At 41.1% G+C, this 23,568-nt stretch overlaps 1 protein-coding gene across 1 annotated transcript in view; it reads right to left on the bottom strand.

Moving 5' to 3' along the window:
• The window catches only part of FER1L6 (fer-1 like family member 6), an 83,663-nt gene that overhangs the window by 39,494 nt on the left and 20,601 nt on the right, over window positions 1–23,568 (bottom strand). Inside the window, exons 3-16 of the mRNA XM_038162824.1 lie at window positions 22,792–22,918; window positions 22,114–22,168; window positions 21,887–22,018; window positions 21,138–21,200; window positions 16,477–16,555; window positions 14,832–14,988; window positions 13,579–13,765; window positions 11,796–11,988; window positions 10,435–10,775; window positions 7,667–7,775; window positions 5,764–5,944; window positions 2,610–2,730; window positions 1,233–1,333; window positions 487–577 (exon numbers count right to left, since the gene is read on the bottom strand). Coding sequence (XP_038018752.1) covers window positions 487–577; window positions 1,233–1,333; window positions 2,610–2,730; window positions 5,764–5,944; window positions 7,667–7,775; window positions 10,435–10,775; window positions 11,796–11,988; window positions 13,579–13,765; window positions 14,832–14,988; window positions 16,477–16,555; window positions 21,138–21,200; window positions 21,887–22,018; window positions 22,114–22,168; window positions 22,792–22,918 — 1,937 coding nt within the window. The remainder of the gene's footprint in view (window positions 1–486; window positions 578–1,232; window positions 1,334–2,609; window positions 2,731–5,763; window positions 5,945–7,666; window positions 7,776–10,434; window positions 10,776–11,795; window positions 11,989–13,578; window positions 13,766–14,831; window positions 14,989–16,476; window positions 16,556–21,137; window positions 21,201–21,886; window positions 22,019–22,113; window positions 22,169–22,791; window positions 22,919–23,568) is intronic.

Genomic DNA, 23,568 nt, shown 5'->3' with positions numbered 1-23,568 from the left:
AAGTAACAAATATTCAGATAACCTCCACACAGTTTTGTTTCTTCTCACTGGTTCCCTGGAGAAGATTACTAAGTCCAGTAAGGTCCTCCTCCTAAGGTCCTTACAAAGGCCAGACTTTACTAGTCTTGAAGTTCAGCACCACCACAGTAGTAAATTTGTAAAATTGTAAATTTGGTGCTTTTCCACCGAACTCAGCATCATTTCATTTTAAGATGCAGGGATGAGAAAAATAATCTCGTTATTAAAATACCTTATTGGTATTTAAAAACAACACCTTCTGATTCATTGTAGTGCGTCTGACAACTCTTTATTAAGCACAGTGGGATTTATTAAAATAAATGTATTCATATATTCATATGAATTACAAAGCATTCCCATATAGTGCAATCAAATAGAAAATAAAATAGAAAAAAAAAACCAAAACAAGCAGTGTGCTTTCAGTAATCATCATTGTATCAATGCTTGTAGGAAAAGAACAGCACATACCAGCTCTTGCTTGAACAGCATGAGCCTCTTTTTGTCCAAAGCAGTGCAGTTCAACCCTTTGGGCTTCTTTTCAGCAATGACCATGAACGCCCTAGGACACAGGAATAACAGGGTTTTTAAATCTGTTATTTTCTTAATGTGAGAATGCTAATGCTCTAAAATACATGGAATGTTCTGTGTCTGCTGCAGAACCAGAAGACAAAGGTGCTGAAAATCTCTAAAACATTATGTGCCTATAAGATTAAAGGAATAGAGTCCAAAACCTCTGCACACTTCCCAGAAATGGATTAATAATACCTAGAAATGAGGGCTTATAACTCTTTTGAGCCCAATCATGTCATTTGATACAGAGCCCACTCGATCTTTACCAATATGTGGCATCCTTTGTTTTTGTATTAGCCGTGGTTGGTTTTTTTTCAGTGTACCTATCACACACTTTATTAAATCCTACTTATCACCTATACAACATATTCTTAGAGTTCTGAAAGCCGAAATAATATGATAATGATTGGCAGTATTCCATTGTCAATTCTGAATATGTAAAATAACAGTAAGTATTTTCTCTGTCTAAATAGAAACTGCAGTTTGGGAAGGTCTTTGCTTTTACAGCAAAATAAATAAAATATATAGCTCAGTAAGTTTACTGTACTTTTTTTTTTAAATTATCATCAGTTTCCTTGTCTAGCTTTGAATTTGTAGCCAACATTAAATTTAATTTTCTGTATGCATCTAGCAAAGGGTATTACCTGCTTTGATTGATAAAACCATTTAGGGTCTTCTTCATTTTCTCCTCAGCTGCAGTCTCTGAAACCTTGATCAAGTCCTTTACTTGCTCTAGTGATTCTTCCTATGAAAAACACATGAGAAAGCCATTATGCACAGGAGGGCACTTTGTCATTCTGTCAGTGTCACAGTGCCATTTATGACTAGCAAGAAGGAGGGAGGCGATTTTGTGGCCTGACAGAAAGAACCTTTGATATATCACTATACTTGAAGAGCACAGAGAAAAGACTCCAGCAGCATGATATATTTTGACCTTTTCCCAGTTTTTCCAATTACTTGTCCAAGCTATTACTGCTTGGAGCAACTTTCTGTTCTTAGTTCTTTGAGGAAGATCAATAATTTGGAAACATTACTCACTAGGTAGGAGAAAAAAATAGTTCTTCTTTCTGTTTCTAATCCTGCTGCTTAATTTCAGCAAGTTGCTGGAGTTAACATAAAACTCAGTGGTCACTTGAATCCATATGGAATGTCCATCACAAAACCTACTGCTATCCATGAGGAATGGAGTTTGTTCTTGAAAGCTAAAATAAATATCTGGATTTTCAGCAAGGCCTGTGGGTATTGGGGTGCACAGACAAACATTATCTCTCCACATACATATATTCAGGTGTTTAATATTCAGATACCTGAGTTCAAAATGTTTGGTCATAAGTCATTGTCTTCTCCTGATACAACCTTGCTTAAGTATGACTTCAGTGTTGTTCCTCATGAGATATAAATGGATAAATGAGGGATGAACCAGACTCTCAATCTGAGTGCCCCACATTAAAATATTCAACATTAGGAGTCACTTAAAAAAAAAAAACAAACAACAAAACCTACTTTCTTGAGACTGCTGATAGTCAACTTTAAACAAAGGTAGAATAAAACGTCGTTATGGGAAAACACTGTGACTAGGACATCAGAGAGACTGCCCATGAGATGATATGCCATTTTGTCTCTGTCAATGTTTTAGGAAAACTAGAGCAAATATTGTCCTTTAAGGAGTGCCCAGTACAAGGCAAGAAGGCATTAGAGAAAGAGCTGTAGGAGACAAAATTACTTTGTATCTCATAATTTAATTGTTTGAGTGTTTTTCAAAGAATAAAACATTGCTGAGGAAGGAAAGCAGACCTAAGGTCAAAAATAATTGTTGTGGTCAGGAATACTTGAGCAGCTCTAACAGTTCAAAGAAATTTGGGGGAAATAAAAAGGAAAGGGTTTATATCAACTGCTTTCTCACAAAATGAACAGCAAGAAATGCAGCTGGGAAAAATTTTGAAGGTCTGATTTGGGAAGTGTGGTCTCTCACTGACAAATTTTCCTGAATAAATGAGCCGGGGAGCATGGTTGTCACTTACCAGGTGATCTGCCATTTTCTCAAGAGTGTTGGAAGAGTACAGCCGAAAGGTCTGGTTGCCCCAGTAGCTCTTTACACAGATACAGGGCTTCCTCTCATCATATGGCAGGTACTGGTAGTTCCTGTGGAAACAATGTAGAGAGCAGATCATGAAGTTGACAGAGCAGGTCAAGGGGATGCAGAGCAAAGAGAAGTTGTTTGGTGCTCTAACAGCACAGAAACTGTTGGCACAATGGATGTGTTCTCACATGCTAACAAGTAAATCCTGGGAAGGGCAACCACAAACATCAGTTATGCTACCAGTGAGATCCTTGAAGAGAAACAATTTTTAGGTCAATGGATTTAATTTCAGTGCTTTCCAGGGTGGGAGAAAAGCCAAACAAAAAGGCATTCAGAGAAGCTCTGAAATACTATTAATGGTGGGAAACTACAAGGGAAAAAGGAGCAAAGGTTAATATCTGATCACATCTTCAAAAGCAATGGTTCCACACACTGCACACTGGGAGAGCCACATCAGAATCTCAACACCACATTCCTTTCACAAGATGCTCTTTTTGTGAGTTTGTGGAGATTGACATTCCCTGTCAGAAACCGATCTGCAAGGCATGCTTAGTAAAGGTAATACCAAGCTCATAATAACTCAGTGATGAAATGCATGCACTGCTCTCTCTTCTCACACTTTTGATCTTAAGTCCAAGGTGTCATGCTGACTCTTGTATCTCTGCTTTCTTTGTTCAGCTGCAGGAGTGACTTGCACTGAAAAAAATGAGCAGGAGGCCAGCAAATCCAGAGTCTCAGCAGACCCGGCACAAAGCTGATGTTTTGATTAGATCTGCAGTAGGTACCATGCCAAGTCCATGTACCCAATAACCACATTGTCCTCCTTTATATAAATACTAGAGTCTTATGAAACTTCATTGCTCAGCCACACTGGGTTTAGCAATACATTTGTATGGAGGATTTTTGATGGTTTTTGGAGGATTTCCATACCATATGGATGGTATGGAAAATCCTCACTTTCCATACCAATGGTGAGACAGTGGAGACCTTTTTAATGTGTATGAACATTTGCAAACCACTTCATGTTCCTCTGGCCATGGCTCTAATGGCCACAGATAGTCTCAGTGATTTCAGATAGAACTGGCCACGTGTTAGATCACCAAGCCAAGACCATGGAAATCAAATCACTTTTTGCTCTTGAGTGTTATATCAATGGCTCCAAACTTCCACACACCCCAAAGAGGTTTATGTGTGATTTTTTTCTGTTTAAAAAAGATTAGTATCTTCCCCATAACATCATTTTACTGCCCTATGTGATATCAAAAGAGAATTTTCCACTTTTTCCTCAATAACCTACAACAAGGTGAGGATTACCCATTGAATTTGGTGCACAGCAGAGCTACACAGGCCTTGGGTATCATTAATTCTGGTGCTTTCAGAAAGAAGAAAATCAATTCAACCATCTCCCAGGGCCTGAACTTCTTAACCTGAAATTCATAGAGCTTATGAGCCTTTTTATTGGATTTACTAAGAGTATATAGCCATGAAAAAATTCAAATAGAAAACTGAAAATTCAGGTCTATTATTTCCACTATTACAATTTTGAGGAATTGCTTTTTCAGTTTTAGCTTATACTTAGTTTAAGTTTCGACATAAGTGTGGAAAACTCCTGGGAGTTTCATGGTGTCTGCTTTAGAAGTCTTATTGCTCTGCCTGTTCCTTAAATTACTTCATGATTTTAATCTCCAATATATACTTTTCTTTTTGTTTTCCATTGTTCATTTATGAATCTAAAATGCGGTTTTTCTAAAGTACTGGATATCCCATTAAGTACTTATTAATACTAAAAATATCCAGTGGTGAGACCACCAAGACATCATTATGAGAAGACTGTGAAAAACTCATTAAATGGTATCTGTGGCTGACCAAACTGTTTTAAATACCACAGGAGAGAATAAAAGATGCAGCATTCTACATAAATTTGAGGAAAAAGGATCTTTAATGAGAGAAAGCTATATTAATACTGGAGCAAGTCAAGAAGCAAATAGATGATTTGAAGAGGGATTCATTCTTTTAAAATGGTTCTTTAAATCTAAATTCTTGTTAAGGGAAAAATTAAAAATCCCAGCTTCTCTCAGGGAAGATAATAACCCTCTGCATGTACCCAAATTTGCAGTCCTGTTAACAAGGAAAGGCAACTGTCTTTCTATCAAGCACTGATAGAAAGTGCTTTTCCCCTCTCTTTTTTTAATTGCTGTAAAACCAGATATTTTTACCATGATATTTTCATTCTTGTTTTCTTTCACTAACTCACTAACTCACATCTAAGTGAGCCATTGATTGCCGAAAAGAATGAAAGTGCTTTTTAAATTTAGAGACATTCAGAAACCACACAGATCCAGGTTGATATTTTCATCCTGGTCCTTATATCTGTAGACTGCTTGGCCTTCTAAAGGAAGAAGTGCCATTGGCAGTCAACAACACTGGGGATTGTTCTACCTACCAAAACAACAAAGAAAATATTTATTTTTATTAGCATCTTTCAAATGAATTAAACCTTTACAATTCTGTTTATAAACAAGGTTATTTGGAAGAATTCGTCTGCATATTTTCATCCATTGCTCCATTTCTTTTCTCAAAGCCTATTTCCTCCTAACTACTGTTACTACTCCTACTCCTGTTACTACTTGCTATTTAAGTCTGTATCTGTAACTATTAGCTCTAGAAAGTGCTCAGGGAAGGTGACTTTGCCTTGACCAGATTTCAATATTTCACATGTGGCATTGTGCTTCTGGAGCTGGACACTGGCTGGGTCTCACTTGTGATCACAGTGTGGGACCCTAAACCAGGGGTGGCACTAAAGAAGTTGCATTTTGCTGTAGCTTTCCAATGTACAGCTGGTGTAACACAACACTTTCAGAAAGGATTCAAGAGCCCATGAGGCCAAGATTAGATGCATATAAGATAGCTCAGAGCCTGTTCACTTCAGTGAAGACAAGAAAATTTATTGTTGTGAAAGATGTTATTGAGGACCTGAAAGCCTCCATTTCACACAAACTTTTTAATGCTGCCTGGATTCATCCATGAGTCCCACAGGATAATAAAAATAAGAACCAGAGTCCTACATGATAAGGTTTTGCAACACAGATCCTCACCTGTTCCCACCTGTGATCAGAGGCTTCTCAGGGGGTGTGGTAGATACCAGGGGTACTCCAAGGTCATGAGAAATGTCCTCTTCTCCCTCATACAGGAGGCTTTCTTCTGCTTCTCCATTATGTGTCTTCTTTTTCACTCCAGCTCCTGCTGACACTCCATCAGTAGTATTTCCAAAGTTACCTAGAGACCCAGGGTTACAGGAGATGTCTAAATTGGAGGTGGTAAATATGAATGAGGTTTTAAAAGAAGATAATGGCCCATCATACCAGTGGAAAATTTTTTGTCCCCTCCTGTTCATCCAGCTGTTTTAACCACACCACAGTTTATAAAGGTTGTGACAGGTTATGCTTGTCCCTGGAATGTCAGGTTCTAGAACAGTGCTTCCTTGCCTGTCCCATGTGACATATACCTAGCATATCACATCACTTAGTGATGTGATCCTCTGATTGCTGGCTCCCAGGACCTTCAGCTTTTGGTAAGAAATTCAGAATACTGCTGTTGATATTTCTATACTCAGGAGCCCTGATATGGGATTGATTCACACAGAAAATGTATGTCTTCTTCATAACATGGATGATCATTTCAAAGTTTGATCTCAGAAGTGAGAAACTCTTTTTCAGACAAGTAAATTTTGCACATTAGGGTTGCAGAGTTAGTAATAATAACACTTTGAGGCCTCAGCTTCAAGCCTAATGCCAGACAATGCTGCTAATAATACAATCATCTTCTCTAAAAGGATTTTGCCTTTAAGGGCAATTATCAGCCTTGGGAAAGAGGTACATCCATCGAACTGTTAATTACAGATTTTAAAAGAGAGACAGAAAACATTCCCTGCAGGAAAAGAATGTGCTGAATCATCCCATATGACATCATCATCATCTGGATTTTTGGTTCAGCCTTTCATGTAAATAATGACAACTGGCCAAGTTTGGGTCCAAATTTCAGCTATACAGGTGGCTATGAGATGTTCAAGTCCAGAATTCAGGGCCAGATTCATCTTTAGTATTAATTCTGACAAGAATCACTATAATTCATTGCCCAACAATTTAAATGAGTTTCCTGTCATTCATAAGCTTCAGCAGGAATCAGTATCACTCATTGATTCCCCTGTTTTTCACAGCATCTCTCCCTGCACACACAGCCCTGTAGTTGAGCACAGCCATGGACATGAGCACAAAGACTGGAAGTGCCACCGTGCACCTGGACCCTTGGTGGGTCTGCTACAGAGATAATCAAATCCCTGCAAGGGAAATGAGACCAATTCAAGCTTCTCTCTTAAGAGAAAGTTCTTCTGCTTTGAAAATATTCATTAAAATATCTTCATTTTCTCTTTAGTCTGCTTCAATTTAGCTCCATGATGAAGAGCTCATGGAGTATGGTCCTGCTGTCCCCTGAAAGAAGAAAGGACTTACCAGGAGGATATTAGGACAAGGTGGTGCCTGCAACTTGAGTCTCGGCTGTACCTCACCCCCCTGCCACACTCACAGACACACAGGTAACTCACTGGGGTTGGCCAAGACAGTGGACAGGGACCACCCCCACAAAGGGCTCCCTCACAGCCAGGAACTGATCAAAATGGACATCACAGAATGAACTCTGCCTGAAGTTAATTATCTGAGTTTGATATCCCAAGTGACTAGAAGGATAAATACTGGCTAAGTTGCTGTATATATTGGGGGGGAGGATTTGCATTAATACAGGGCATTTGGGGAGTAAGACAGATAGGCATCAGCATGTTCAGCTTGACTTTTATCCAGAGAAATGATAATCAGGGTTAACTCAAATGTAAGCTCTACTCTGAAGCTGACTCCTGAGCCCTGAGACACATCAGTCAGTAACACCTATCATCCCCTTGCTCCTGAGGCTGCCTCTCTCCTTTGGATAAGACCTTAACACACTTACCAACAGAAACCTCAAAGGTTATTGGCTTGTCCCCAAACTTCCTATCGATCATTGTGGCTTCAAAAAATGTCCCAAAGAGAAGGAATTCTTCAATTTTCTCTTCATAGATCTATTGGAGAAGAAGGAGGAAAATGTTGGCATTTATTTTACTTTCTACTATTTTTTTACAGCATAAAGGAAAAGTGCTAAAGGAAAAGCAAAAGTCTTTTTTTGAATTTTAAGGCTCTGCTGGGCTCTGCTTACACCTATTGGAGACCCAGCATCTGCTTGTGCCTGGGATGGACTCTCAGTCAAGGAGGGCCAGCTAACACTTCTGATGCTCTTGGGTCATTAACAACAAAAGCTATTAACCCCAAGCCAAGCCTAAGCTTAAAGGAGATATACTTTGTGGTTTGAGTTCTCCCCAAATTTACACCTCAGCTGTTGTGATCTTCCCATCCAAACCCTTCTCATTTCACAACATCTACAAACTGAGGCCCATTAGGCAAGATCAGCCCTAATTCTTCTGCAATGTAAGGCAATGAATAAAACGTCAGCTCTACATGATTGTTTCCTTGACTTCTGCAAAGCAGAAACAGTTTTTGACACAGCCCATGATCTCTTCATTTTGAAAAACCTTTGATATACAGGGCAAAAAATCATAGATCTTCAGTGAAAGGATTAGCAGCATCATATGTCAAAGTCAACAGCTCAGCTTGCAGCTCCAGAGTAACTTTAGCTTTTTATACTTGTCCAGTATGAAACCCTAACAAAATCAAGGCTCAGAGACTATGACACATGCATCTATCTCCCATTATAAAGAAAACAAATTTTAATATCTTCTTGCTGGCAGAATAGGTCAATAAAGTTGAGCTGTGGGGATGGATAATTTGCCTCTGTTGTCTCAGAGGCTCTATAAGACATTTTTTGCATTATTGGTAATGTCTCCAGTTCCTGCTTTTCCTTTCAGAGAGTTGTAATACAATTACTGTCTACTGGAGCACAAAGTATTGCTGAATGTCAAAACTAAAAGAATATAGAGGATTGCTGTATCATGCTATTGCCTTTTATGTGTTCTCTATTTGAAACTGAGAAACAGCAGCTGGAAATAAATGCTTATTATTACTATTAATTTTTGTTGGCGGGTGTTACAGCAGGGTTTGTTTCTCTACCTGGGGTATTTCGCCAGGCCCAAGACCATAGTGTCTGAACTATTCATAATGGATTTCTTGTATATAAAGGAAAATTTATATGGAAATAAGTGTCTTTGAATGTCATCTCTATTAGTCTTTGGAGAAGAACTGAGAGACAGAGGTAATTTACAACTATATGAGTAAATAAAATAACAGCGGAGCACAAGTTCACACAACTGGCTTGCAATTGTCCATGTCAGCTCTCTGCTCACACACTCCTCGACCCACCCCAGCCAGCCCTCAGGCCAGAAATGCCAAGGCAAAGGAAGTGCACTTCTCAAGGCTAGGCCTCAAGGCCAAAGAACAATTGCCTCTCTCCGAGTTACTTGTAGAGATGGAGTGAGAAAACCAAGAATCAGAACTAATAAAGGACACAAATATCTTAAGAAGTGAGCTGGAACTCCCTGTACAAAAGACAAAGTTTTGATCAATGACAGAGAATTACTGAATCATCAAGGCTGGAAAAGACCTCTGAGATCACCAAGTCCAAATTTGACTGAACGTGCCCACTAAACTATATCACAAAACACCACATCTACTCATTTTTTGAACACTGCCTGTAATGATGACTCCACCACTTCCCTGGAGAAGCTGTTCCAAAGCTTAACCACTCTCTTTGTGAAGACATTTTTCCTAATATCCAACCCTAACCTCCCCTGGCACAACTCATGGCTATTTCCCCTTGTCCCATTGCTAGCTGACTGGGAGATGAGGCCAAACCCCCCCTTGCCACAATCTCCTGTCAGGTAGTTGCAGTAGATATAGTGAAGTGGGAGGAAAATTGGTTATGAGAATATTTTTTTTCCTATTTATTGGGTAAAAAAAAAATGAGCTTGCATGTGCAGCAATTGCTGTTGCTCCCAGGGAGTGACATGGTGGAGCTGAGAATTAAAGCTCAAACATTGGCTCATCTCCAAAGCCCACATACCCTGCCACAACTGCCTAACCTTCTCAAAGCACCATATTGCAGATTTTCCCATGATGTAATCCTATACAACAGGTGGAATTAGGTGAACAGCATCACTTAACATTGGTTGAAACCAAGCACAAAATTTTCAGCTCTTCCTCTAAAGAGATTATCAGCCTAACACTAGCACCACATTGGCAATGCAGTATTAAAGGAAGAGACTAAATCAGGCCAGACTGTATCTGTCTCTCTGCATTTGCACGGATTTTATGTCAAAGGCTCTCTATTGATTTCAATTGACAACTCCAGATTTTCTTGAATGAATGCAAGAAATCAGGCTTTGTGATTCCCAGCTGTCCACACTGGTTCTCTGTCCATTAGCAGATATCAAGTCGGATAAGTTTCTAGTAGGAACATGTGGATGCAGCTAGTGCAAAAGGAATTATATGACAGGAGACTAAATTTTACAAACACCAAATCCTACATGAGAGTTTTTTGAGTTACAGGTACACATTATTGCTTCATTTGTGCTGTAGTATTGTGGGGAGGTCCCAAGACTGTGAAAGCATGGAGAAACTGTAGGGACCACAAAAAGGAGTTTAATATGGCCTGACCCCAAAGACACACACCAGTGGCATTCTTGGAGGTTTAGAGACGCATGACAACCAATCTCTTAATATCATACTGACCTCTAAAGGTACATCAAATGGCTCAACTTCCACTTCAGTTGAGTTCATCTTGTCTGAAGGAGAAGCTGACTTTCGGTCCTCTCCTGATTTGTCAGTTTTGTCTTTTCCTTTGAGTGCTTTATCCTTAGATGACAATTTTATATCCTTGATAATGCTTGAAAACTTCGACTCACGGGCTCCTCCTGAAAGTATCTCCACAGCAATCTCAAGGAAGAGACGTCCCCTGAAGGAGACCCCTTCTCCAAAACCTTCATTAAGCTCCTGGTGGTCATCAATGAGGCTGTGATTCCTGGGTGAGCCATAGAGATTGATCCAGGCAGGCCCAAAGGTAGGCAAAAACCCTGGAGATAAAGGACATTCTGTGACTTTTCTGTTGGGTATTACTGTGCTCTCCTCATTGTCTGCTCAAGAAATCTTGCCTCTAATGCCCCAAAAGCCAAACCTGGACCAATTTCTGGTCGGGGGGGAATCACTTCACACAGAGCACTGCTTTGCAGGGCAATTCTTAGACACTAAGAAACCTCTGTCAATACCCAACCAACTCTGCTGGGTTGGAGCTCTTTCTCAGAAGGGGATGGTACCACACCTACTGGATAGGTCTATTGCATCTCTTGAAGAAAGAGCTTGCCACTGCAGACTAAAGACTGATACATAATGGGAGAGGATGGAGGCTTTCTCCTGTAGGTCAAACTGTTTCAAGTCTGTGTCACCCAATTTATACAAATTTTTCTTTTATTTTCTGATCAAGGACTGAGATACACATTTGAATTGGCAGGTTTAAGGAGTTACTGCGCCTTCACTAAGCTGTGATAACTGACCGTGTTCCACATCTAGGTCACACAACAAGGCTATACAGGTAGACTCAAACATCAGAGTTTGAAGGCTCCAGATAGAGTCTCTCCTCAAATAGAGCATAACACACTAGTCCATGGTGCCTCCCTGGGCTGTGATGGTACCCAGCTGAGCCTTACCTAAACACTCTGCTTCCAATGGGTAGATCCAAAACACAAGCCCGCTCTGCCTTTGACTTTTAGTGATTTTCAGTTAGTGGCTTCATTGCTTAATAGAAACTCACATGAACTATGAACTTACATCTGTCATCCCCAAAGGATTAGAGTAGACTACTGCCACAGCCACACAGATGGTATCAAATTATGCAGCAGCCCTTTAACGAGAACAACGTCAGACCCTCCATGTGCTGAGCACAACGTAATATAATGTGAAATTAAACAACAGAAGGTGTCTCAGAACCAGCACTTGAACTCTGGACATCCCTAAATTAGGATTAACCAGTGCCAAGATCCCATGCAAGTAGATCTTACCTTAAGGGTATATCCTAGAACAGATATTTTCCCCTTTACCTTTGTCACCATCTTGTTCATTTGATATTTTCTTCAAATCAATGAAGTGGGTGGCCAAGGCCACATCATTCATGCTGCCTTCATCCCAGACCTGGATTTTGACTCTTCGACAGAGTGGAGGGAACATTTCTTTGAAGATTATCTGCTCATGCCACACTGGATCTGCACAGTTCTTTTGCACTGTTGTCCGGCCCTGAAATGAAAGTCCAGCAAATTTTATTCCAGAGGGGCTGAACTCTGGAGAATGGCAATGAGTCAGAAATTGCACTTAGCAGCATGTCTCTGGCCATTTCTAAAGCAAAAATATGCTATCTTGAAAGTACTTTGGCTTTTCTATTAGCTTCTTCATTTTGCACTCCATATCTAATAAAAGACCACATTATGGCTAAAGAATTCTCACATGCACACAGCAGAGCCTGGAATAAAATCTAATACTTCAGGACCCTTATTAACAAAATATATCTGTAAAGCCAGACTTTGGCATTTGCCATTTCTTCTACAAACTGCACACCTTCAAATGTCCTTTGAAATATCCAGGTAGTGATGATGCAGTGCAGTTTTTTTCATAAAAGACTAAATTCATTACAGATTCCAGGCAGTGTGTACCAATGGGATTACCTTAAATGAGGCGATTTATCTAGCATAAAGTATGATTATTGTGGTTCATGTTCTGGGCATATGCTTGTGTACAGGAGGGGTAGGTCCTGGAGCTGTTCCTCCAAACCTAAGGAGATGGCAGGACTGTATCACAGTCTGTACAATGACTGGTTGTGGCAGGATTTACATTCTCACATTAAATAGAGAGAATTGAGTCAGAAAACCCACCAACCCTCTCTATAAAACCCTAATTTGCACACCAGTGTGTAAACTGACATCAGTGACCCATTCCTGTCTTCTTCAGCCCTCTATTGAACCTGAGGGTGCTGCCTGTGTTTGCCTGGTTTAACCCACAGTAGTATTTTGCAATTTGGATTCATGACAAAACAATGAATCAGCACCAAGATCCTTGTTCTCATGCCTGAAACATCTAAAAAGGACTAACTGGAGCTGTCCCTAAGGCTTCCTTGCACACAGAAAGCATTGCCGGCTTAAAATAGTTTCCATTTTGATCCTTTGTTTATTTGCACCAATAATCATTACAGGCTCCCTGACACAGGGTTTCATGGTGTGCCCCATGGAAACCAGGCCCTGGACCCCCTCTGCATTCCTCTTCCACCAGAGTCAGAAGCCTCTCTAAGCAGTAATCTGTCACACCATGTTTGATGCTGAAGTTGCTCTAGGAGCAATGAAGCCAGGCAACACTGCCAGCCTGCTAAAATACTTACTCTACACAGGAAAGCTGAGAGGATCCTGAATTTCAGCAGAGTAATGCAGAAATCAATACATAGCCCTAAAACCCTGATTGAACCACATTCACTGATTTCAGCCCTGTTTCCTTATTTCACTCAAGGGAGACCAGAACATAGCTCTTACCTAACACCATGCTGTGTAAATCACTGTCTTTTAACTCAGTGTTTTAGTAACAGTGCTACAGAATTCTTTCCCCGCCTGCTGCCTGCCTGTAACCTACTGCTGTGAGCCTGAAATTAGATCTGCTGGCATTAAATGTCTCCATTACTTTATTTCTGCATAATTTAAGAACTGAACATTCTCTGATGACCAAGATACAGGTTTTACCTAATTTATGTAACTCTAAGTTAAAGGACATCAGCATAATCACCAGCCTGTAGCACAGCTAATAGGAAATAAGGCCTACTTTTGTGATCAAGAGGATCCCAATTACCATTTGACCTGCAAACATGACCACCACATAGGGATCCACAAGGTCCTTACTGTCGCCTATGAATGCTTTGGTGACATTGGCCATGATGCTAGAGTTCATCTTTGGAAGTCCTTCTGCTTTGTAAATTCTCACATAAAATCTGGCCCATGGTCTTTCAGATGGGAAGCCTTTGGGGATCAAGAGATTCCTGAAAGGAAAAGAGAGGCTGTTTTCTTAAAATTGAAAACTTGGACAATAAAGTGGTATTTTTTCCACCAGCACTGTGATCTTAGGTTAGCATGCACCTGAGAAGACACAAAAAGGTGTATGAATTTGCTTTTTCATCTGAACCAAAAAAAAAAATCTTTTTACCACAAGAAAATTATACGGCATTACTCAACAAACTTTTCTATGTGATATAGAATCAGGTCCAGTCAGATAAGGCTCTCTGGACCTTGTTCAGTAAATTCTGAATATCTTCAAGGACAGAGATTTCCCACTCCCTTTGGGGCCCTGTTTCGTTTGACTGTGTCCATAAGGAAACACAATCTGTTCTGAAATGTCATTGCTCTTACCTGCCTCCAAAGCCTCTCATCCTTCTACTGAAAAGAGCCACTCATCTGAAAAGAGCCTGTCTCTGCCCTCCTCATGCATGATGCCCCTTTGAGTGCTCTCATTTAGGCTCAAAAAACCAACACCCACCACCTTTCCCCATAGACCATGTGCTCCATCAGCTTGGTGACTTTCCACAGACTTGGTCCAGGACGTCAGTACTGACCAGAAACATTGCTTCAGTAAAATTTAAAGTATGCTGGTAGCATATTTACCACCTTGAACTTCTGCATTTTACAAGGAGAATGATAATGCACTTGAGTTTCTCTAAGGATATGGAAATATCCAGACACTCACATCCGAGAGTGGAGAAGGAATAGGCATTCCTCATATTCTTTCTTCTTGCTTCACTTTTTTAAGAAATCATTAATTGGTTTCAGATCAATGAACATTCTGTCAGGGGTAATTTGGAACTTAGCCAACAGGACTTGGTCAATTCTATCAGCTGTAAAGTAGTGGCCCTAACATGCCCTTCAATTTAGATGAGAGGATTGTAAAAACTCTCTTTGAGCATGTGAGAACAGCCAGATGTACAATGTTATCCTGCTATTAACCCTAAGTTAACAAGGAAAGGACTGAAATGAGGGCAAAGACTTATTGAGGCACCTAGGAAGGAAGAAAGCAGTAAAAAAAAAAAGAAACCAAACAAGTTATTGCAGTACTTTTCAATCTGCTCCTCAGTATCAGCTGTTTTCTGTGTAGCTTGTATTGCATCACCTTTTCCCGTCACACTGAGGTCACACTTCAGGTACCCTTTGGCTCCTGTCCTAATGTCAGCAGGGTCTGTGAGAAGTGCCCACTTGTCACAAAACTGATGACCTGTAAGAAGGACAAGCTTAAACACTCAAATAGAGGATATAAAAACACACAAGTATTTTCCTCCTCACTCTGAGAAGAGGTACATCAAATAATGTTTGTGCTGTCAGGAGGATTGTGCTGAAATGTATTTGTTTACCAGACACTTCTAGAGGGTCCAAAATATTTTGTGATCAAAAAGGCAAGCAAAGGATTGATCCAGAGCTTGTCAGAAACAAGCTCATTTTCATCACTCTTTACTGAGATCAATGACTGAAGACCAGTGGAAGCCTGGGTGAGATTTCAGCAGCTGAACTCAGGCTGAGTCCTTCTGAGGAAAGGCCACCTCTTTGATGAGAACTGTCTGAAGATCTCAGAACTCCAGCAGCAAAACCCGTGCTGGGTGCTGTGGCCACTGTAACAGTGGCAGACAGCTGAGAAAGGGAAGGAGAGTGGACGGCCATCAGAGGAAGAAGAATGAGCCAGAAGCACGTTCAGCTCCATCTTTCAAGGAGGAAAATGTTCAAGGCTATTCACCCACAACAGCCCTTGCTGTAACCCTGTTTCAACAACCCCATCAAGAAAGGTCCTAAGATCTCATGTTAAGTCATTGGACATCACCTTGGGTGGGTAAACGAGTGGGAAGGAGAGACCACAGAGTACCAGGGATATGACCTCAGACACCACCCTCCTGTTAAGGTGTGAGCAGGAGATAGAGGACAGAATTCAAGACTAACACAGCCTGAGCAGGGACGTGGATGCTCATTTCAGATAGGCCATTCCTCTCTGACTCTTACAGGAATCCTGCAGAGAGGGTGGTCCAAATGACTCTACACTCTTTCTATAACTGTGTGACATCTACAGCAAGTGGCCTAAATATGTTCTTTTCCAAAGAGGAAGAAGAGAACATGTCCTTGAGTAATTATGGAAGAGAAAAAGGCACATGTTTAATGGATGGTTGTAAAAACTCCAAAAGAGGAGTAGGTGATCTTGTCTTAGGTTCAAATGCCAGAAAGCACTGAACAGCTCTAAAGATGACAAGTCAAGTGGACCCATGGTCACCTCTTTGTCATCTTCTCTCTCCTGTTATGGCCTGCTTCTCCTCTTGTCTTGTGTTTTCCACACAAATCCTTCCATTCTCCATCCTGGTCTCCGTCCCTCCGCTCCTTCTACCCCAACACAGGTGAAAGAGCTTTGGCTGCTCTGTAACAAATGACTGCACTGGGTTTTGTAGAATATTCAGCTGCCCTCTCTGACCACTTAAAGAAATGCTATCCTTGAAAAGTGCTACCCACCAATGGGCAGATTGCCAAGCTGTTTTCAGTGTTGAACTTCTTTCCAACAGTTTGGCTGGTACTCTGCTATTCAAATAGGAAAACAACTCTCCCAAAAGCTTTAAGGTGGTATAAACCACAACCGTCTGAGTGGAAAAGCAGCTCATCTCCCTGTCTTCTCCTTCCCTGCCTCAAATCTCTCTTAGCAGAAAAAAAGGGCAGAAGATGCACCACTCACCTGGCTGAATGTACACCGTCCCCAGATCCACTTTAAAGGAGCCTATCAGCACACTCCCAATCAGTTTATTGTGCATAACCTGTTAGAAACAGATTAAAGAATGTCACTATCTCTCTTCACAGTCAGCCTAAGAAAGAACATCCAAAGATCACATTTGGTTCAGAGGCAATAAGCAGCCATGTCCAGCACCACCCAAAACTGGGGGCACATGGGCACAGCAGATACAGCCAGTATTTGAAATATTTTTTTTACCCAACATTGTGCCAATTAAGAAAACAATATAATTGCATCTGAGTGGAATCACACAGGTTCATCCCAGTCCCTGGGATAGAGAGCAGGAATTAGATCAAGATTAGAGCACCTGCTCCTTCAGAGCAGGTGCAGTTCTATTACTTATCCTGGCAGTTTTAGTTAAATCATAATGAATATAAACACATGGGACATAACTGGTTTCACACTAGGCTGCAGAAATCCTATCACCGTGCAATAGCTGAATTGCCATGAAAACAGAGTACGCTCGGAGGAGAAAGAATGTGTTTCTTGGCAACATTTTAATGTACACATAAACCAAGAGAGTCATTTCTAATCTACCCCCCCCATGATATTAATGAAATCAGAGAAGTGATATAGATGTAAATTAGATGACAAGCAGGCCCCAGCAAGTCTGTCTCTGTATTCTTCCTGCCAAGTGATGAATTTAATTTAATTTAATTCAAATTTAATTAATAATTTTCAATTGCCATGATTCCCAGATCTATGTATTTCCGTGTCTTGTTTTCAAATACTTGCATGTGGTTCACTTTACAGACAAGGCAGAGGCTTTTTCTAAGGGAAGATTTGCTCTAGAGCTGTATTTCTTAAAGAATGTGTCTCACCTGGTTTCAGAATAGCTTAAAAAGCTGAAACCTATTCCTTGGTTGAGGAAAAGCCTCTGAAAGAGGCTGAATTTTCTGGAACACCTTCCCCAGATTGCAAAGAGAAATGAAGCTCTTTCAAGTCTACAGAAGTTAAATCTAAATATTGTAAGTAAACAATCAAGCCTGCAACAGCATTTCAGGAGTCTGGAACACATCATATTCTCTCTTTGGATCTACACATTGTAGATAAGGACATTTCTGGATAGGAAGATTTCTGCAATTTTGCACTGGATTGGTCATGTGACTTTATTTTCTACACTTTTCAAGAGCAGTAGACATACATTTCCAAGTAAAGATCACTGACACCTTCATCAAGATTCACCAGAAAATTCAAGAAGTTTCTAGTTGCAATATAATATTTTTCACTGTTAAGGGCCTATGGCCGCTGTGACCCAGGGAATGCACTCAGCTGTCCTTGGTAATTCCTCACTTCAACACGGAAGAAGTTTCTAGAGCTGAAAAATCAAAAGTGGACAAAGGAGCTGTTTTATTTTACTATTAAGCTGAAAAAGTAAACAACCTTCATGTGGAAGAGGAGTTAGTGTGAAGTTAGTGCTTCATGCACAATTACTGCTTTTCCTCAATCCCTGGTACTGTCAGGTCCCATCATAGCACTGGACCCTCCCTCCTATGAGGTTGGACTAGAGCACACACAGGGTTGGGAAGAAGCCTTGGAATCTCTTGGGTTTCTCCCTGAAGCCAGGCACTATTACAGCTTTGGAGGAAGAAAGTGGCAATGCCCAAATCAACAGATCCAACTAGGGTAGATTAAAGGGTGAAGAAGGCTTTTCTGTAGGGAAAAAACCCCGCGAGTGTCTTCAAGACTCAAAAACAAGATGAGGGTACATGGTGAGTCCAAAGTGGTGCTGTTTCATTGCTCTTTGCTCATTTCCTCTCCGTAACAGCCTGCACAGAGAGTGTTAAATGTGTAAAATTCACTTCTCTGTCCCTGAGGTTTGCTTTGTGAAATGTAAATGCCTCTGTTCCACTGAAATGATGCAGGTTTCCACTCCCTGCAGTGCATGCTGCTTTTAATGCTGAGACAGTAACTCACTGCTTCTATCAAACACTCTACATCTTTCCTCATCCTTTTTTTTTTTCCAAGAGTATTCTCTTCTAATGCAACAAAGCAAGTGAGCATGGAGTTTATAGCAAACACCTCTTGTCGTCTCTGAGGGGGAGCATCACATCCACACCATATCCAATTAATGATTTGTGTCTTTTCAAACTTGGCTGTAGATGAATGAAGGATTTTCTTCAGATTTTCTGAATGAGCACAAACATGCATAGTGTTACACTGAGGAGTATTTCAGTAAAGGTGATACAGGTTTAGCACACAAGGGTCACCTTAGTTTTACTATGGTACAAGTTTGCTGAAATGTACAGGAAGACAATAAGAAAGAAAAAGTCTAGTAATTAGCAGGTGCTAGGAAATTGAGTGCCTCATTTTTCTCTCAAATGCAAGGTTTGAATACAGCTAGACTAGCTGCTAAACTGATAGACAAGGGCATTAACCTATTTTGTTTTCCATATGCAGATAAGTTCATAATGGAGGCTGCCAATCTTTGTTTCTTCTTAAGTAAGATTCATGCTAAGAAAGTGATGTGAAACTTTCAATCCCTCAGGGTTTCCTTCGCTCCCAGCACACATATTTCCTCTCTTTGTTTCTATTCCCCTGATAGATTGCATTCTCCAGAACTATGTTGCAAGGTAATGAATCTCTGTTTTCAGTAGCATGCATGAGCACTGCCCAAGGTTAGTTCATTGTTGTTACTGAGCTTTTTCCTAAAGTCATTTTTACCTAGAAGACTTTTAATTTCTTAGTGTTGCACCCTCATCAGCTATAAATAAAATAAGTTTGCTGAGCCTGATGAAACTGTGCAGATATACAGCAGGTAATGGTGACATGTAATGTTTTCCCACACCCCTATTGCAGTCAGAAGAAAGCTGGCACTTTCCCCTCCACCACTGGATATATGGAATCTTTATCAAAAGAATCTGAGATTGGAAAGACTGGCCATATCTCAGAGAAAAATAACTATACATCCCCAACAGCATCAGCAGCACACAGGAGCTGGTGCGCTGGCCTTGGCAGTGTGCTGCTACACGAACCATGTCTGAAACACCTATGGGGCCACAGGCTGTGATATGTCACAGCAGTGAGGTGATATCTACTCCCATGTCATTGTCAGCCTGTAGTAAATTCTGTCCTTGCAGATGAGATCAGATCTGCAGATACCTGATGTCGTTATGAACTCCATATGTTTGAGCTCTGAGTGTGATACAGTGGATGTTAATGGCACTTTAGGATTCCAATGTCAGTTTACTCCCAGCACTGAAAACCTAGTTGTCCAGTTGTCCATGTGTAGATGAATACATTTTATTCTGTAGCTGGGAAAAGTCACTCTATTAGCAGCTCAGAAAAGGATGTAGACAGTGATGTGTCCTATAGCTCCTGAGCACTGCTTGATTCTGTCAAACTCAACCAGCTCAGATCTTTTCCTGGTGTGCATTATTGAAATTAACAAAGCACCCCAGAGAAAAAGAACTTTTCCTGGAGCAACAACTGTTGCACTGTTTATTTGTCAGAGAAATCTCTGACAAAATGGATGGACTTTTAGCAAAAAAAGGGCACAGCTGTTGAAGTTTCCAAATAATAAAAATATGACTGTCCAGAGTCTCATGAGATCTTTAATTCCTTAGCAGCTTTGCTACACATGGTGATGACTTTTGGACAAGATAATTAACATGGCTCCATTGCCTTGGCCTTCCAAACTGCACATCATTATCTAATGTCCAAGCCCAAGAGCATGTGTGTCTTCCATTTCCATCAGGACTGTTCTGAGATGTCACAGAAACATTGAATCATTTAGGTTGGAAAGGATCTTTAAGATGGAGCCCAGTCATTAACCCAGCATTGCCAAGTCCACCACTAAACCGTGTCCCCAGCTGCTACATCCACATGCCTTTTAATTCCCTCTGGGAATGGTGATTCCACTGCTTCTCTGGGCAGTCTATTCCAATGCCAATTTACCCTTTCAGTGAAGAAATTTTCCTAATATCCAGTCTAAATTTCTCCTGGTCCAACTTGAGGCCATTTCCTTGTGGAATGTCCTGTCACTTGTTACTTGGGAGAAGAGACCAAGCCACACCTGTCTCTAGCCTTGTTTCAGGTATTTGTAGAGAGCAATAAGGTCCTCCTGTAGTTTTGCTGGGACTTTAGTTGCAATGAGCAGTGGAAGCAGCACTGAACTCTCAGAGAGCACTCCCATGCCAATAGCAACAACCAGTGACACTCCCAGGCAGCCCAAGAGCCCCTGCTGAGGAAAAGTGTCTTCATTAATTTAGTTTCATTTAGTTAGAAACAGTTATATCTGAGGAACTGATGTAAACAAGAAGTTTCAACTCAGTCATCTGAATCAAGTGGCAGATTGAAAATTAGATGGATGAAGACCGTGAGAAGAGAGACCTAAGCTGAATTTTCTCATTCTTCCTCGCAGTTTGCCACAGCAGCAATGAGTGTCCCTGAAAATGCAGACTAAATCTTCCTTTTGGGTATGCTCCTTCAAGTCTCTGCCAGCTGACTCCTTATCCTCTCCTCTATCCTCTTTCCTTATACTTCATGGTGACTTTCTAGCACTCTTGGTACCTAAAATTATTTAACTACATTAAGAATAATTTACATTTGAAGTGCACAAAAACAATGACCTTTACTTACTGTGTTAAGCTTTCCTGGGTACTTACAGAGATGTTGATTATTTTGTCAAACAGCAGCACCTGCGGTCCAACGAAATCGAACACGAAGTACTGTGGGAAGAGGGGACAGCAGATGAGAACCATCCCTGGGCAGGTAGCCAGCACTGTCACAGCCTCATGGTTCAGCATTTTGTGCCACTGCACAGAGCCCAAGTGAGATGCTGGGGGTGCAGGGGGGCAGTGATGGACAAAGCAAAATTCTTTCTTTACCCTGATGTGTTTCTGCCACGGCCCAGACTTGTTTTCTACTCTATTCCCTGCATGGCTGCACAAGACTTGCTTCACAAATGCCCATGGGCCTCGGTCTGCATCAGAAAGTACTGTCAAAAGGGACAGGAGGCACAAGGAAACCCGAAGGACCTGTTGGTTTTGGGTGTTGTTTTGGTGTCATTTATCACCAATTGAGCAAACCTATGTCAAGGAAAGGCTGAAAGCATGAAATAGTAGAAAAGGGAGGGAGGCCTGGGGGGTGCAGTATAGACAAAGCTCCTAGATGGATGATTTAAAAAACTGCAGTAGCAGTGGTGGTAAGGCAGAATGTGCTGGAGAGGGTGGGGAACAGGTTGGACAGACCTAAAACCTAAGGGAGCTATTGCTGGTGCTTTGTCTCCTGGAGAAACCTCCCTGCTCAGACATGGAAGTGCTGCAAACTTAATTCATCCCCTAATGAGCTACCAAATGGCAGAGTCCACCCAGAACCATTGAAGAAAGTGTCTTCTTTAAGAGAAAGCACCTACTTCATTGTAGAAAGGGGCATTTGTGCCTTCCTTTACTGTTGTTTGCTTCTTCTCATCACCTATCTCGATGATCACCACAGGGTCGATGTTCTCACCCACCAGCTGCCTGGCCTCGATGATGGTGATGGCAATCTGTGGGGCACAAGGACACCAGGGACACTCCTGGGCTCAGGTCCAGAATGCCTGGGGAAGTCACAGTCACATAAGGGCTGTCATCCCCTGCTTACCTGGTAGTTCTGGGATTTCATCTCCTCTTCATGAATTCTGGTCACCAGCTTTGCCCTGTTTAAATGTCAGAAGAAGTCATTGGATATCTCTAGGCAAGAGCTGGTACTTGGACACACACTTCTCAACACACAAAGACTTCTCAACAGTAAACAAGTATTCTTTATGGCAGACAGCTTTGTTGTGAACTGTTAGGCTTGATTTCATCAGCAGAGACCATCTCTGTCTTTCTCATATACTTTTTGATAGGGAAATGTTTTGCATCCACACAAGCCAGTGCAGCTACCTATCATGGCAATGATTTCACTTGTTGATCCCATCAAACTTGACTCCATTCCTCCCCAGACTGCATTCCTCTCCTGTATGAAAAGCACAAGTACACAAGCTCTTCGCTATAGACATCGCTGCTCCCTTTGGCTTGTTTAGTTTAGCAGAGCTCCTTAGCACAGTTGAGGCACCCTCAGGATCATTTCAACCTCTCCCTGCACTGGATAGCATCTGGTGATATCTCTGAGCTGACAAGTGCATTCCACTCTGTCATGTGGGAGAGCAGGAGTGAAGGGATCACCGCTAAGGGATTTTCTGTCAGAGGTTTTGTTCATGGGTAATGCCCTTCCTGGGAAACAGGGATCTGGAAAAGATGTTGAGGGGGATGTTAGGTGAGATACATGAAGGAATACCTTTTCCTATTTGGGCTTAAGGGTTCAAAAGCACTGGAGAGAGCATCACTGTTCATTAGGTCTTCCTCTGCCTCTTCCTGTCTTCCAAGAGTGTCGTGGAGAAAACCTGCAACCTCATCATGATCACCTGATGAAGAAAACAGACAAGGAAGTAAAACCCATGTCTTGTTTCTAGGAGCAAAAAGCTCACTTGGAAAAGAGCAGTGAATTCATCATCATGAACTGAATATTTTATCTATTTGGTTGTTCCAGTTAGAGATATTCTTGTGGTCTGTATCGAGCAGCATTGATTACAGCAGCAGCTCCCTTCCTGTGCAAAATCATTTCCCATATCCATGTGGCTGCAGCCACTCTCCTCACCCTGTGTGCACTCACAACAGGCACACACACACTACTGAGTAAATCTGCCAGCTTTATTGAGCCAGCCCATCCAGCCCTATGCAGGCTGTGTATTTATGGCTTCTAAAAGAAGCAGAACTTCCAGAGGAGTTACACACTTGTAGTAAATTATCTACATGTAAAGTAGGAAAAAAAACCTCAAAAATGTGCCATCTCTCTATGGTAAGAGGCAGGCTGACATTTTTAGTTTACTGTACCAGATAGAGCAGTATGAACTCACAGAATCTGAACGTGAACTTCATGAAACAGTTAATGCAAAAAGAATTAGCTCTCTTTATTTGGGAGTGATAAGGAGTTTACTGCCTGTTTTATCAATGCTAAGCCTTGAGACACAATTCAAATGAGTTCACATGAAATCAGATCTAATATAATCCCCAC

Source organism: Motacilla alba, chromosome 2 (assembly GCF_015832195.1).
Source record: "Motacilla alba alba isolate MOTALB_02 chromosome 2, Motacilla_alba_V1.0_pri, whole genome shotgun sequence".
Classification (NCBI taxonomy): Eukaryota; Metazoa; Chordata; class Aves; order Passeriformes; family Motacillidae; genus Motacilla; species Motacilla alba.
The sequence above is the reverse complement of the archived record's forward strand: the minus strand, read 5'-3'. Positions and strand labels throughout refer to the sequence as shown.